This window comes from Oreochromis niloticus, unplaced genomic scaffold, assembly GCF_001858045.2.
Source record: "Oreochromis niloticus isolate F11D_XX unplaced genomic scaffold, O_niloticus_UMD_NMBU tig00001912_pilon, whole genome shotgun sequence".
Lineage (NCBI taxonomy): Eukaryota > Metazoa > Chordata > Actinopteri > Cichliformes > Cichlidae > Oreochromis > Oreochromis niloticus.
Window position 1 is genome coordinate 16,250 of NW_020327506.1, and position 16,006 is coordinate 32,255.

At 42.1% G+C, this 16,006-nt stretch overlaps 1 protein-coding gene and 1 long non-coding RNA gene across 2 annotated transcripts in view; both read left to right on the forward strand.

Moving 5' to 3' along the window:
• The first annotated feature begins 2,298 nt into the window (after positions 1-2,298).
• LOC109200641 (uncharacterized) lies at positions 2,299-6,436 on the forward strand. The gene is made up of 3 exons (XR_002060797.2): positions 2,299-2,403; positions 5,326-5,474; positions 6,375-6,436. It is a non-coding gene; the product is annotated as an uncharacterized LOC109200641 (long non-coding RNA).
• An 11-nt stretch (positions 6,437-6,447) lies between these two features.
• LOC112844880 (protein NLRC3) overlaps positions 6,448-16,006 on the forward strand; it is a gene marked incomplete at its 5' end in the record, with an annotated part of 50,781 nt that continues 41,222 nt past the window's right edge. The window contains 3 exons of the mRNA XM_025904490.1: positions 6,448-6,506; positions 6,591-6,716; positions 7,094-7,204. Coding sequence (XP_025760275.1) covers positions 6,448-6,506; positions 6,591-6,716; positions 7,094-7,204 — 296 coding nt within the window. The remainder of the gene's footprint in view (positions 6,507-6,590; positions 6,717-7,093; positions 7,205-16,006) is intronic.

Genomic DNA, 16,006 nt, shown 5'->3' on the forward strand with positions numbered 1-16,006 from the left:
ACCTTGATGATATTCTCATCTTTTCTAAGTCACTAGCAGAGCATGAAGTCCACGTCAGGCAGATCCTTCAATGCTTGTTGGAGAACAAGCTATTTGTAAAGGCGGAGAAGTGCGAGTTTCATGTGGACACTGTGGCATTTCTGGGGTACATCATCACAAAAGGTAACCTGAAACCTGACCCGGTGAAGGTCCGAGCAGTTGTAGACTGGCCCCAGCCTCCTAACCGTCGGCATCTCCAGCTTTTCCTGGGTTTTGCCAATTTTTACCGCCGGTTCATTAAGAATTTCAGCCAGATTGCATTACCTCTCACTAATCTTACCTCTCCAAAAGTGTGTTTTCGGTGGAATCAGGCAGCTCAGGGGGCGTTTACCTGCCCGAAGGAGAGATTCGCCGCCGCCCCCATCCTGCGTCAGCCCAAATTGGACCAGCAGTTTGTGGTGGAGGTGGATATGTCGGAGTCTGGGGTCGGGGCGGTCCTGTCACAGCGCTTTGAGGGCAAGCTCTATCCTTATGCCTTCTTTTCCCATCAGCTCTCTCCCGCAGAGCGGAACTATGACATCGGGGATACAGAGTTGTTGGCCGTGAAACTCGCCCTGGAGGAATGGAGGCACTGGCTAGAGGGCGCCAAGCACCCTTTCATTGTCTGGACAGATCATAAAAACCTAGAATACATCCTAAGCATCTCAACTCTCGTCAGGCAAGGTGGGCTCTGTTCTTTACTCGGTTTAACTTCTCCATCCCCTACAGGCCGGGCTCCCGAAACGTCAAGCCTGACGCTCTCTCTCGACAATTCACCACCGTCGAGGAGGATTCGGACCCCGGACCCATTCTTCCCACCTCCAGCGTGATTGGAGCAGTCTCCTGGGAAATTGAGGCCCTGGTTCGGAAGGCTCAAGACTCGAAACCCGATCCTGGTACCGGCTCTTTGTTCCCACGTCCGTCCGGTCGCAGGTTCTTCAGTGGGGCCATGCCACTCGCCTCACCTGCCATCCCGGAATTCACCGCACCATCACCTTTCTGCAACGCTACTTCTGGTGGCCCACACTGATTAGAGACGCTACTGACTATGTCAAAGCCTGCTCCACGTGTGCCCGGAACAAGCTCTCTCACCGACCGCCCTCCAGGCTACTACTACCGCTGTCCACGCCGGGCCGGCCGTGGTCACATATCGCCCTCGATTGTTTATCTGAACTATAAACTGCACTGAGGCTAAAGCAGCTGGACTGATGCTCGTTAACATCCATGGAGGAAGAAGATGCTTGATGAGACGGATCCACGTCCATCGTTTCATTTAAGAAGCCCAGCTAACAGACGTGATGCAGGAAAGTCCGCTGGTCCTTAAACGTGTCCTTGTGTGTCTGTTTTTGTGCACAGCCTGGATTCTCAGTTTGTGCTGTCGTTGGATTTTCTCACGCCGACTCACAAATGTAGGATCTTGTTTCCAGGTGGTGATGAAATGAGTCGTAGGGCTTCAGGATTCAGGATCAGGTCTCAGTGCTGCTGGCTGAACTCTGTCTCATGTTCTGAGTCTTAAATAAAGTCAGTCAGGATTATGTCTTCTGTCGAGTCTTATGAGAGTTTGATGATGTCAGCAAACACTGGCACAGATTCAAAGATCAGAAATCTGAAATATATTTGAGTTATAAATGGAGTGTAGAGAATGAGCTGCTCATGAAGCCAGCTGTGTACAGGAGGTCAAAGGTCAGAGCTCCTGTGGGTCTGAGGACAGCCTCACGCTGGAGAAGGATGAAGGAGTCTGACCTGAGCCAGTGTTTGACATGAACACATCAGCACTGCTATCAGTGAGCCTAATGACAGCTGTTAGCCTCATTTTAGTGTTTCATCATTGAAAAACACTTCCTGTCACTGTGGTGGTTACAGTGACATCGTGCAGTTTGTGTTTTGACCTCCAGAGGGTGACAAATCAGCACAGACAGAGAGCTCCATTCAAACTTTGTTGCCATCAGTAATAATTCTTCAAATATAATCATCAGTGTTTGAGCAGTTATGATATCAGGGACAATCTAGACGTGTGTGACAATACTGAACATGTCACATGACACACCTTACACATCATGTGATCCACTCTCAGTCTGCACTTTCATTCATGACTTCAACAGGTTGAAATGAGCTTTGAACAAACATCAGTTTAGTGCTGAAATATTCAAACGCTGCAGGAAGAAGAACAACAAAGTGATGACGGATGTTTGTGTTTCAAACAGGAAAACCAGCAGAAATAAATCACAGCCTGCCAGAGGTTTGGGAGTTTCCGAGGTTTATTTCAACGCAGCACAGTGTTTCAATGCTCCCGAGTGTCCTCAAATGCCGCATTAGGCTCAAAGTTTACTTTCACTTCCTGAACTTCGTGGAGTGGAGGTTGTTGTTGGTGTGTGTGAAGAAACTGTAAGTTTGCTTTGTTTCCTCCTTTAACAGTTTGTTTTTAGGAACTTTACTGTTTGTTCATGTTTGATTTCTTCACACAACAAACTGTGTGTGTTTGTATTAAAGTCAGTGTGTAACGTTTTCCAACGAGGCCGAGTGTGTCCGCCATTTTCTGTCTGTGTCAGACTCCGGGAATCAGACTAATGTGGTCTGAGCTCCGGGTGTTTATATTCACAGGGACAGCAGGAGACGGAGAGCGGACTTTATAAATGAATATTTAGTATAGATGTGTGTTAGATACAGATTCAACATGGCGGTCTTAAAAATACTGCGGCTGTGTCCCAATTACGAGACCGCACGCTTGAAGTACGCATTTTGAGTGTGATTACGTCACCGCCACGCGACGACGGCTGTCCCAATTTGAAGTGTATGTCACTACCCGATCCGTACCGGAAACCCGATCCGTACCCCGCATGCGCGAAAGGTTACTACTTCCGGTCGAAGCGTTTTACGATAGTTACGGGTCAGAGTATCTGTTAAGATGTTAAGAATAATAAGTATCTGTTAAAATGTTTCCAATAATGAAGCATTTCAATATAATGTAGACAAAAACGAAAAATAAAAAGATAGTTACGGCTCAGGTCTCCCCGATCCTTACTGCGCATGTGCAAAGTCGGACCGTACAAATCGGGTCTACCCGATCTGTACCGCGCATGTGCAGGGTACTTCTTCTTCTGTTCCTTTAATGGTAGTTTACTCCCCAGTGTACGAGGATACTGCCACCTGCTGACCGAGCGAATGAACCCTATTGTAAACTGAACTAGCGTCATTACAAACGTGTGTTTAATTTGATTTAATGATAGTCGAGTGTGTTTATGCTTGTTTGTGTGGAGAGGATTGATTGGAATAGTGATGATGATGTCCACTCCTCACTGTCAATTGTCAGTAAACACTTCATCTGGCTGATGAATCTTCACGTGACATATTACAAAGTCTGTATTATTGACTCTGTAATTAGTCACCATTCTTCTTATTTTACGACGCTGTTGTTCAATCGGGGAATGCTCTCTGTTGAGGAGAAAAGCATGAATTTGTTTGTATACGAATTATCCTTTGTTTAAATGTCCTGTTAGTTGAAAAGGAGGCAGAGCTGTTGAGAAATGCTAGGAGCTAACTGGGCGCTAACCACATCATTGAAATATATGGAATGTCGCAATGTTGGCAAAGAGAGGAAGTGACGTAAGATTTGCGCATGCGGGGTATCGATCGGGTTTCCGGTACGGCTCGGGTAGCGACAGTGTACTTCAAATGCATACTCCAAATGCGCCGTCGATTTCCCCAAATATCAAGCATGGTCCGGTGCACGCTTCATGGTCCCAGATATCCCACAATTCATAGCGCGGCGGTGGGTGTGGATAATTTTGCCGAAAAATACGGCAGACGGCAGAAGAGAGCGGCCGAGGAGTGAACTGTCAAAAGTAAGTACTGAATCTGATGTCACTTATTTATGTGCGAATGTTTAATGAAGAACATTAAAACGCCCGGATCAACAAGGTCCGCGTCAGGTGTTGAGGAACAAGAAGGCATCGGTGGGCAAGAGACCAAAACAGGGCGTTGTTGGAATGCTACTACGCAAGCGGAAGGGGCTACATGAATAGGATGAGGGACCTATGGATTCTTCGATACCCAACATCCACAATGACGGCGAAACAACTAGTAGCTCAGTGTTCCAACATTTGAAAGAAGGGACTGCTCTCACAGCTAGAGATTGACGAGGTACAACATAAATGCTACGGCAAGGAGGAGTCAGGACGCCAGGTCAGGGGGGAGATATCATCACCCCCACCCGAGATTGGGTACATAGCCCCAAGTGCGATAGGAGAAGGATCGTTGAGTGCGAGAGGAACTGACCTGAAAGATAGGATCATGGCCAAGCTTGAAACCTGGATCCCCCGTAGCCGCTTACCAAGATTACGTGAAGTACCCTCAGAAGGTCTGCTAGATGATGTTAATGCAGCACTACGAACAATACCACGATTACCGAAACTTACAAGCTGATCTACAATATGGCAGCAGTGATCAGTGAGATGCTTGGCTACAAGTTGAACAGCCACAAGGGGCAGTACCCTCCATGGAGAAGGAGGCTAGATCAAAGTAGCACGGAGGGAGGTTAGCCAACTAACAATCTAAACAGCGCGATGAAGGCTAGACCATCCCATTTCACAAGCCTCTCGCTTCCGCACTTCTCGTACTTATTATACGCACCGTATGTAGTACGCATAGTGTGCGTACTTCAAGCGTGCAGACCCTGAATTGGGACACAGCCTGCGTCACAAACTGTTGGCTCCGCCCCAAAAGGAAGAAGTGTTACGAAACAGGTTATTGTAGTTCACTCAGAACTAAAACTAGATCTGAAAAACAGTTAAAATACAAATAAAAACTACACACACTAAACTAAATTATTGATAATGATCAATGAAATGATTTTGGAAAATTAAATAACGTTTTATAGGAAATGTCCTGTTAGTGTTTTTTAGTTTGGCTAAAAAAAAATAAAAAACTTGCTTCATTATTCTTTGATAGACATCTTTAGATGTTGGATGTCTCTGTGAGTCACTGCTTTCAAAGAGTTCAGTTTTTAATATCTGCATTAATCTAAATCAGTCCAGTCTCTAATAAATACAAACTAAAATCTAAACTTAAAGAAGCAAACTCACTCTGTACACTAAGTGATTTAAAAACACCAAGTAAAAGAGAAATACAAACAAAACCTAATGAAACTATAATATAAAGTATAAGACCTGTGCTGTCTGTGGATATGTTTTGGGTTTCAGCCATCACAGATACCTTGTTTTATTTTTCTGTCAGTCACTGAGATCATTTAAAGATTGGTACATATCTGTCACTGTGTTCATTTAAAGTTCTCCCCCTCTTTGTGTTCAGAGACAGCAGATGGAGGAAGAGCAGAGGACTTTGGAAAGTGTTATTTAAAATGGACGTAGCTTTGATTCAGCACGTCGGCCTCTGTTAAAAATATCACGACCTGTCGGCTCAGACTGTTCACACTGAAACAAAGATGGAGGATAAAACAGGTTTAATATTTCTCACACTGAACAAAAGTTACTGTATGAAATTTAAAACTGTCTGTTAATAAATCACAACATTTAAAGATGCTTCAGTCACAAGTTTTATATTAATAGTATAAGTTAGACATTAAGTTTTAGATATATATTTGATTTGTACAGGACTTTTATGTATTTGTTATACATTAATACTAAATTAAACCTTTTGTCTTCTGTCTGTACAAAATAGATTTTGTTCAAAGTGTAGATGTTACAGTTCTTATACATGTAATACACTTATTACCAACCTGAGAGTTTATCAGCTGGTCTGACATGATGAATGACTTCTTAATCCAGCTCAAGATGCTGTAGACTCCCGTCAGTAACACTTTCTATGCGCTGGTAAAACGTAGTTCTATTAATCTGTGCTCGATTACTCTGGAACCGGAACCGGATGCAAGTCCCAAAAAACTGAATTGTAGGACTGAAATTATTCAAGAGTTACATTTTTAGAGGATAAAATACAGTTTCAAAGCAAACAAATTCATTTTCAAAATATAAAATTCAATTTCAATTTAGTGATGATCATTTTCAAACCAGTACATTGAATTTCAAATGAGGCTAATTCAAATTCAGTTTTACAAAGCATTTATTTAAGTTACTATTCAGATTCAATCTGAGAAATTCAAATTTAACTTGTTCAAATTTAGTTTCTGATGGCACAAAGTTCTGCACATATTATGGCTCCATCTAGTGGACTGATAGTCGAGCAGCTGATGGCAGCTTCCTCTGCCTCACACTGCTGTCTGACTGCATTCAGCTGACACTGAGATGAAGCAGGAAAGAAGCAGCTGATATTTGGACAGCACACATGATGGAAAGGAGGATTTCAGTCGATGTGCACATGAATGATTTGTGTTTCCTCTGCAGGTGAAGGTAGAAAGTGTGTGTGAGCTGATGTGAATTGAGCAGCATGGATCAGTGTGAGGACAGAGAGGAGGGAGTCCCTCCCTCTAAAAGCACTCTGTGTGGGGAACATGAGAGCCAGACCAAAGCTCAGAGGTGAGATGACCATCTCTAACTGTCCATGACTCTTCTCCATGTCACAGCTCAGCACTCACATCACTGCTCCATCATTATTCACAGGAAGGAACAAGGAACTAAACGCAAACATGAAGCTGAACCTGAACCCAGCTGTGTGTCCTTACAGAGTGACCGGTCTAATGATCACATCATTACCTTTAAAGTCCAGCCTGTGTCTGCTGCAGAGAGGTGAGCTGTTAGTAACATGAACTCCTTGATGTCAGTTTGGTGTCTGATTTAAATGCACTGTTTGATGTTGTTTCCTGATCTCTAAACTTCATCTCAAAGGAAGTAACCGAGTAAGGAATTCCTTTATTCTATAAAACATGTCCAACATTTAAACTCCTGCTGCTCACAGTGGGACCATCAATAGTCCTGCACAGTGTAAATAACTGTGTTTACCTCTGGGTGGCGCTCTGTTCTTACACTGTAAAACAGTAGTTTGGAGTTTCCTTCTGCTCATGCTCAGCCTACAAACCTGTTTCTCTTTGAGATGATGAAGGTATTCTAAGTCTTCATCAGCTTCTGTGGCTCCAAATGAAAAACACATTATTCTTCTCTGACAGGATCCATGGGAGACCTGTTGGACCTGGACCCAGCTGTGTGTCCTTAAAGAGTGACTGGTCTAATGGTCACATTGTTGATTTTAAAGTTCAGCCTGTGTCTGCTGCAGAGAGGTGAGCTGTTAGTAACATGAACTCTTTGATGTCAGTTTGGTTTCTTCCACCTGTCCTCATCCTCCTGCTCCACACCTCCACATTAGTGATCCTGGGTGTTAGTCACAGAGGGACTCGGAGCTCTTTCTGAATGATGGCGCAAGTGTTTTAGCAGACTGCTTAGCCTCAGCACCAGGCTCCAGAGTACAGAGCTCCTAAAACTGGTTTTATTGACACTTTGTGAAGTCATTCCTTTTTTTCCCTGAACCCACAGAGTCCATCCCAACTGCTTAGGAAGCCAAATCCTAACAGCTTTCATTTGGTCTTGTTTCAGACACTATGATGCAAATATATCAGTGTCTCTGACCACAAATGTATTTAATGTCCAAAACAACCTGCGAGGAATAAACCAAGACTACAAGCACATGTACTTTTAACACCTCCAGTGTAATAAAATGCTTCTGATTTACCAAAAAACCTCAAACTGATGTGAACGATCAGGAGTCACAGATATATTTATAGTTGCACAAAGACGATACTGTCAGCAATGTTTCACATACTTTTATTTTATAGATGAGTAAAACTGCAATAAATGGTTAAGGTAAATGTTTCTTTGTCTTCTTTTTATCTGCTTCCTGGATATGAGTCATTAATAAATAATAATTACTAAAATTCTTTTGAAAATCACGACAATCTGTCAGTTTGTTCTTTGAGAACAAGTTTCCTAAAATAGTATTTAGCAGTCTTTAGTTGTAATCTTGTTTTTTGATCAGCAGAGCTCTGATAAGTTTGACCGATGAATGAAACTATATATTTTTAGACAGAAGTTGTAACGGCCGCTGTTTTCTTTGTATTTATTCCATGGCATGCTGCAGGGAAAAGCCTGTTCTGACGTTTGGGTCTAAGGTTTATTTGGTGCACCTGACGGCTCTTTTTGCTTCTCGTCCGTAAACTCTCTCCACACTCTGTCACGTGATTCTTGTGTAGGTGGTAGCAGAGGTCTGTCGTGTTTGAGTCTGTGGTGTTGGACCGGTTTGCACCATAATTTGCAGAGTACAGTTTTCTGGTCTTTGTCAGACTTTTCATAACCAAACCACGTCCATGCTACAGAGGGAGCCCCTCGTTTAGGAATAACGTCCTCGATTTGTTTTGACTGGTCCTTGTGTTTGTCATCATTTTAGTTTATTTTGAAAAATCTCAACAGGATCTTGAGCTTTATTGTGAACGGTTTATGTAGAAAATAAAAAATGTGTTACCATCGCTGTTGCTAATGACAATGCGTAAAAACAGCCACTTGTCCGTCCGTAGTGTGGTTATATTAAATTTAAGAGGAAGCGAGAACTTTAAGAAATTAATATAGCCGCTACAGTGACCATCAAAACCATGAAAAAATATCGCCGTAAACAGTTTATTTTGTGACACCAGGAAACAAACAATAGCGTGTAATATGAAACAATAGACGTTTACATATCATCATCCGATGTAGATGGTTATATCGAACAGCCCTAGCAGAGAACGTGTCCCACTGATGCTCAGAGAATAACCTGAAGCTGAACATTCTTAAAACCCAAAGAAGTAATAATGGACTGCAGGAGGCACAGACAGTCCACTCCCCTCTCATAACACCATCACCCTGGTAAAAAAAGGCCCAGCAGCAGCTGCACCTCCTTTATGTCCTGAGGAAGAAGAACCTGGACCAGGAGCTGCTGCTGGCCTTCTACCCTCCTCACTCAGGGGCCACGACTGAGAACAGGAAGGCTGCACAGAGGGTCATTAACACCCCCCAAATCAACATTGGCTTCCCTCTGCCACCCCTGGAGGCCATCATCAGATCCACCTGTCTCAGGTAAACCAGGGCCATCACAGTTGACCCCTCACACCCCACCCACCACCTGTTTCACCCGCTGCCCTCTGGTTAGCAGCTTAGGTCAATCACTCTAGCCCTCCCACTAGGGCTACCACAAACCATTATTTTGATAGTCGACTAATCAGATCATGCATCCATTGGACGTAAAACAGACAACTTATTGCACCAGCATGCATCTGCTCTTATATAACTATCATTAGCTTACAGCTTATAGTGTTTAAGGTATGTGCTAACTTAAAATAAGGACAAGATGATAATTTATTAAACTTTTAATGAAATTTGCAGATTGTCTCGGTGGAGTTTAATAAACTCAGCCGCCTGCTCCTTGCTATCTAAAATATAACAGGACACTGGAGTAAATTCTACCATCTCACACTTCTGTTTATTCAGTTTTCTGTTTGACGTTTATTCAGCTGTGTGAAAACTATAATTTTAATCTCAGCCAAACCGATTTACTCAGGAACAAATAAAACACTGAAAAAAAGCCAAATAATAACATTTTTAAGTTATCCAAGTGACTTGTATATCATGTTAAACCTGAGTAGCCAAAGACCGCAGGGGGTCTGAAAATGATGTGCCAGGAGTCTGCTGTTCTCGCCGGCTCTAGTGACCATTGAACCCCTGGCTAGCTATCGAGCTGGTGGGTAACAGACGTCTCCGAGAATGTCGGAGCACTTTTGCAAATATGTGATGTCTTGATAAACCGAGCAGATATTTGAAGTTTACACAGTTACTTTCTCGCCTGAAAATATGTTAAAAAATTATTTTGTGACCCAGAAAGAATAATAAGAGTAACATTAAAACTAAGTCGCGGCCGCCATTGTTATAAACTGGAATTGGCTGGGACACGTAATGAATTCTGGGATAGGTTGGGCCACATAGGATACACCCGACCCATCCTTCAAATCTGGGGAAAAGGAGGACGCATTTGTTGGCTGCACTTGGAGGAGTCTACGAACTTGGACAGCCTTCGCCGCGTCACTGTGACGTAATTGGTCTACAATTGCGGCCTCAGGAGGATGCAGCCCTTCATTCTTCCTGGAGCCCATTTGTGAGGTCAGACACTAATGTTTGACGAGAACTTTATATTTGGTACAATGCAGTCAGATAAGTACTGTTGTCCAGGCAACCACCAAACTCACTCTTCTATCAGATTGCCAGATGGAGACGTGTGATTGGTCACTCCAGAGAACACGTCTCCATGCTCTAGAGTCCAGTGGCATCACATGCTTTCATTGTGCTTGATGATGTAAAGCTTGGATGCAGCTTGGTTGCCATGGAAACACATTTGTTCTTGAGCTCATCTGAATGTGAAGTTTGGTTGTCTGTAGTGATTTACAGAAAGTCGGCGACCTCTGTGTCCCTCAGCATCCACTGACCCCACTCTGTGTTTTTAACACTTCATGGCTGAGCTTTGTTATAATCCCACTAACAGCTGACAGTGCAATATGTAGTAGTACCCTATCACAGTAATATGCTGTAGTGAGAGCGAGTCATCCTTTCACAGATGTTTGTAGAAGCAGTCTGCATGCCCAGGTGCTGATTTTATACACCTGTGGTTATGGACTGGAACAACTGAAGTCTGTGGTTCAGTGGTGACTGAATACTTTTGGCAGTATGGTGTATGTGAGCTGAGTCTCAGGAGAAAGTGAGACAGTGACACAAAGCAAATAAGTCGTTCTTACAAGGCATGTCAGAGAAAAATAAGAAACTGTTTTAGAAGCAGCAAACTAACTCAAACTGACATGAACGATCAGCAGTTACAGAAATGTTTAGAGTTTGTTGAGATTTAAATATATATTCTTAATGCTTATCTGCTGATTAGATTTATGAGAGGCCCAGATTTGACCAGGTCACAGGCAGACAGGAACTTCATGTTTTTGTAGTATATTAGGAGCAGACAGAGTGAACCTAAGTTCAGACAGGTTGCCCTGGCAACAGACCTCAGAAAGGGGAAGTTATTGCAAGCTGCACAGGAAGTTTTAGTGCACAGGCATATTAATAAATCAGACACAGAAAAGAGGAACTGAGTAGAAGGAGTTTGTTTGTATCGAAACTATGGGTGACGTGTTGCAAAATATATATAGCGAGACAGGCTCCTGATGCCCCAGACCTGAGCTGGCGTTTCTGTCTGTGCTCAGTCTCCATTTTCCGGAAAATGTAAAATTAAAGATCATTTTTTGAGTTAGACCACTTTGAGCCGTGTCTTTCTTTGCCGAAAAGAATACAAAGAACTGGAATTTAATAAGTTGCTGCACAAAGACGTCACAGCAGGTCAGTAATGCTTCACATACTTTTATCTTACAGGTAGAGAATACTGCAGTGAATGATCACCTGAAATAGTATTGTCTGATTGATTTTCTTTTAATCTACTTCATGAATATGACTCATTACAAAAATGATAAAAGCAACAAAAAGAAGCTTTGACAGAAATGTAAATAATGTGTCATGTTATCCTGTGAGAATAAGTTTCCTAAAATAACATTTAGAAGTGTGTAGTTCTAATTGTGTGGATGCTTTAGGCATCCACACTATTGAGTTCCTGTTTCTCTTTATTCTTTATTATGTGTGCCTATGCCAAGAGGCACACATATTACTATTCGTCGGATTTATTATTATTATTATTATTATTATTATTATGTGTGCCTATGCCAAGAGGCACACATATTACTATTCGTCGGATTTATTATTATTATTATTCTCCAGTTTCCGCCTGAAATTTTGCAGCGAATCTCGCCCCGCAGTTTTGAGACAAGCTTCATATATGTTACCTCATTTTGTGCGGCCGGATCTGGAATGGTGTGCTATGACTTTTGGTCTTTATGAATTTTATAGTTTTTTAAATATTAATATTTTAGTGAAAATTTTCCCGCGCTCCTCTGCCGAACAGTTTTGACATTAGGGTTACATATGTTAGATCATTTTGTGCGGCTGGAGCTGGACTATTATGTCATGACTTTTGGTGTTTATGACTTTTATAGTTTTTTAAATATTAATATTTTAGTGCAAATTTGGGCCAATTCATCTTTTGGCGCCAAATAAACAGACTTCATTTGTGGTGTGTTGGCGCCATCTTTTGGTCCCATTGAAACAAATTTCAAACTTCATTTGTGGTGTGTTGGCTCTCTCTAGTGGTATGCCGAGAGTGGTACAGCCTGTCTACCCTTATTTGGATACCGTAATGATGACAATATCAATGGCGCGCACAGCCTCGCTGCTTTCAGGAACCATTGGAGGTTTTAAGGTTGCGCGAACCATTGAATAGTTACGGTAAACACAATGGCTTCTATGCTTGGTGGAAAACTCCATATCCCACAATTCATAGCACACCTCTGCCGAGTTAAACAATGGCGGCCACCACTTCGTTTTATATGTCTTTTATTAGTGTTTCTAGGTCACAAAATAAACTTTTAAGATATTTTCAGGCGAGAATGTAGGTGTGTAAACTTCAAATATCTGCTTGTTTTATCAAGACATCCCATTATTAGCGACAGTGCTCTGACGACCTCGGTCCTGCCTGACAGCTAGCCGGCTACCTAGCTAGCTGCCGCACTTGGCTGCAAATGGACAGCGAGGGGACTCTCTCTCTCCTTTCACCTCCCCGGTCTCTCGCAAATGCTCGCACAGAATCGGAGTTACAGCTGGATGTGGAAAAAATAACTGAGTTGTTTGGTGGTGCTATAATGCGGAGCTACAACAGTGGGCAGCTATCCACCGGTGTATGACAGAAAGGACATGCTGCGACCGCCGATCGACCGGTGTTTGCTAACGCGGAGGTCAATCGTGGATCAGGGAAAGCGAAGGCAGGAGCGTGAGGTGAACTGAATTTCAGGTAAAAAGTTATGAACTGCACTCTATTTGGGTCAGATATAAACCGAGTTTAGGTGTAATTTATTTTCGTTGACCTTTTACAATCGTACTGCCACGGGAGTTTATATACAGCTGTGTGCGCACTACGTTACTGACGTTGGACTTTATTTTATTCATTAGGGTTAGTTCATAGAGTTGCCGTGCCGTACAAACGGAATCGTCCCACATTCAGAGAAAACATTATGATTTATTCTGTCGTTACGAAGCCTCCCCTGTCATTCTCTCGCGTGTTGAAACGTCAATCATGAAACTGATCAATGATCGGCTGTTCGCTCTTATTTATCGCGCTAAACAACAGCAGCACGTTTAAGCTTGATCAGCTGTTGTTAGAATTCTTTTGATTTTAATTTCTAGTATCAGCTGATGTTTGCTGGAGCATGAAGATGAAATCAGGAGATGTCCTTACTGAATCATCAGAGCTGAACTGGTGATGGAGAAACAGGTTTACACTTTAGGTGACATGAATGAGTTGAAGGGAAGTTATGAGTTGTTTCTGAGAGACAAAGACCAAGCTCCTTTTTTGTGTAGCTGACAGCTGGTAACTGTGCAGGGGCGGATCTAGCAAAGCTTTTACCGGCGGGGGGGGGGGCAGCTAGGGCATTAACAGAGAAAGGTGGACACAAAGATATACTTTTCTTTCTTACTCTCATATAAAATATTTAGCTTTTATTAAATAGTTATCTGAATCTCACAACCAAAGTTTGTATAATAATACACAAGATTGGCTGTAGACCATTGTTCATAATTCAGAACACTGTGTAAAAATAACAAAAAACAAAAAGTGAATGCATGTGTGAAAAGTGGTCCATAATGTAATGCTTCAAAGCGTGTTCATGCAAACATTGTCGGGTCTGCCGTGGTACAATGGGACTTCTGCTCATGAACCTGTGTGCACAGCGTCTGCAAATCGGCGCTGTACGAAGTAACTTCATCTTTACACAAAACTGTAAGCTGTCATCTGTGAAGCGTGAGCGGTGTTTGTTTTTACCATAGTTCATGGTGGAGAATGGCTGCTCTTCTGAGTTTTGCTCTCTGTAGCCGTATGAATGGCAACTACAGTGATTAGCAGCGGCATAGGCACACATAAAATTTCTTCTGAAATTTTTCTCTTTATTCTTTATTGTGTGGATGCCCTAAAAGGGCTTCCACACTATTGAGTTCCTGTTTCTCTTTATTGTGTGGATGCCCTAAAGGGCTTCCACACTATTGAGTTCCTGTTTCTCTTTATTGTGTGGATGCCCTAAAGGGCTTCCACACTATTGAGTTCCTGTTTCTCTTTATTCTTTATTCCACTATATTATTCTAGTTGCTTCCGTACACTTTTTGGCACTTAACTACTCCTTCAGTTTTCAGCCGATTTTCGCCATTCAAACTTTAAAAAATTCTGCTCTTTCTGCTAATGCCGGCTATGACTTTTGGTGCTCATAACTGCTATACTTTTTGAGATATTGAATTTTTTTTGCAATATTTTTTGCCCATTTCTGCCATATTATCAGTGGCCTCACTGATTTTCTTTGCCGGGAAGACCTGTGTTTTAGCTCAGTGAGATGAGCAGCCGTTCTCAGACTGGGAGGCCCGGGTTCAAATCCCGCTTATGGCAACATTTCTTTCAGTTAACAGTTAAACTTTTTTAACTCTTTTCAACACAAATTTAAGCTTTTTCACCCCTTTTCAGCACAATTTTCAGTTTTTTCACCACTTTTCAGCACAAATCCCAGCTTTGTCAGCTGTTTTCAGCAAAAACCTCTTTTCAGCAGAATTCTGAAAAGAGTTCTGCAGAACTCTTTTCAGCAGAAATTCTGCTGATTGAACTCTTTTCAGCAGAAATTCTGCTAATTGAACTCTTTTCAGCAGAATTTTCACCCCTTTTCAGCCCAAATTCTGCTTATTCACCTCTTCTGCAAAATTTTCAGCCTTTTCACCTCTTATTAACACAAATCTCAGCAGTTTTCAGAAAAAACACTTTTGAGCAAAAAATCCTGCTGATTCATGTCTTTTAAGTGCAACTTTCTGCTTCTTTACCTCTTTTCAGCAGAAATTCTGCTGATTCACCTCTTTTCTGCAAAATTTTCAGCCTTTTCTCCTCTTATCAGCACAATTCTCAGCAGCTTCTGCTCATTTCAGCAGAGTTGTCCGTCTCTCCACCTCTTCTTTATCAGAGTGGGTTTAGCTCAGTGAGATGAGCAGCCGTTCTCAGACTGAAAGGCCGGGGTTCACATCCTGCTTATGGCAACATTTCTTTCACCTAACAGTTAAACTTTTTTAACTCAATTTCAGCTTTTTCACCCCTTTTCAGCAAAATTTTCAGTTTTTTCACCACTTTTCAGCACAAATCCCAGCTTTTTTAGCTATTTTCTGCAAAAACATATTTTCAGCAGAATTCTGAAGCGAGTTCTGCAGAACTCTTTTCAGCAGAAATTCTGCTGATTGAACTCTTTTCAGCAGAATTTTCACCTCTTTTCAGCCCAAATTCTGCTTATTCACCTCTTCTGCAAAATTTTCAGCCTTTTCACCTCTTATTAGCACAAGTCTCAGCTGTTTTCAGGAAAAACTCTTTTGAGCAGAAATTCTGCTGATTCATCTCTATTCAGCGCAACTTTCTGCTTCTTTGCCTCTTTTCAGCAGAAATTCTGCTGATTCACCTCTTTTCTGCAAAATTTTCAGCCTTTTCTCCTCTTATCAGCACAAATCTCAGCAGCTTCTGCTCATTTAAGCAGAATTGTCAGTCTCTCCACCTCTTCTTTGTCAGGATGACTTTGGCTCAATGAGATGAGTTGCTGCCTTACGACCTGGAGGGCCAGGTTCGAATCCTGCTTAGGGCAATGTTTTTTTTCAGCAAAAATTTTTCTGTCTTTACCCCTTTCAGTAGAAGTTTTTGGTTTTTCACCACTTTTCAGCAAACATTTTCTGCTTCTTCACCTGTTTTCAGCAGAATTTTCAGTTTCTTCACCGCCATATAACTTTTTGCAAGTTTTCAACTTTTTCAGCTTTTTCAGCAGGCAGCTTCAGCGTTAAGGCATCCACACAGCATTTTCGCAGGAAATGCAAATTTTTCTAGTTCTTTATTGTGTGGATGCCCTAAAAGG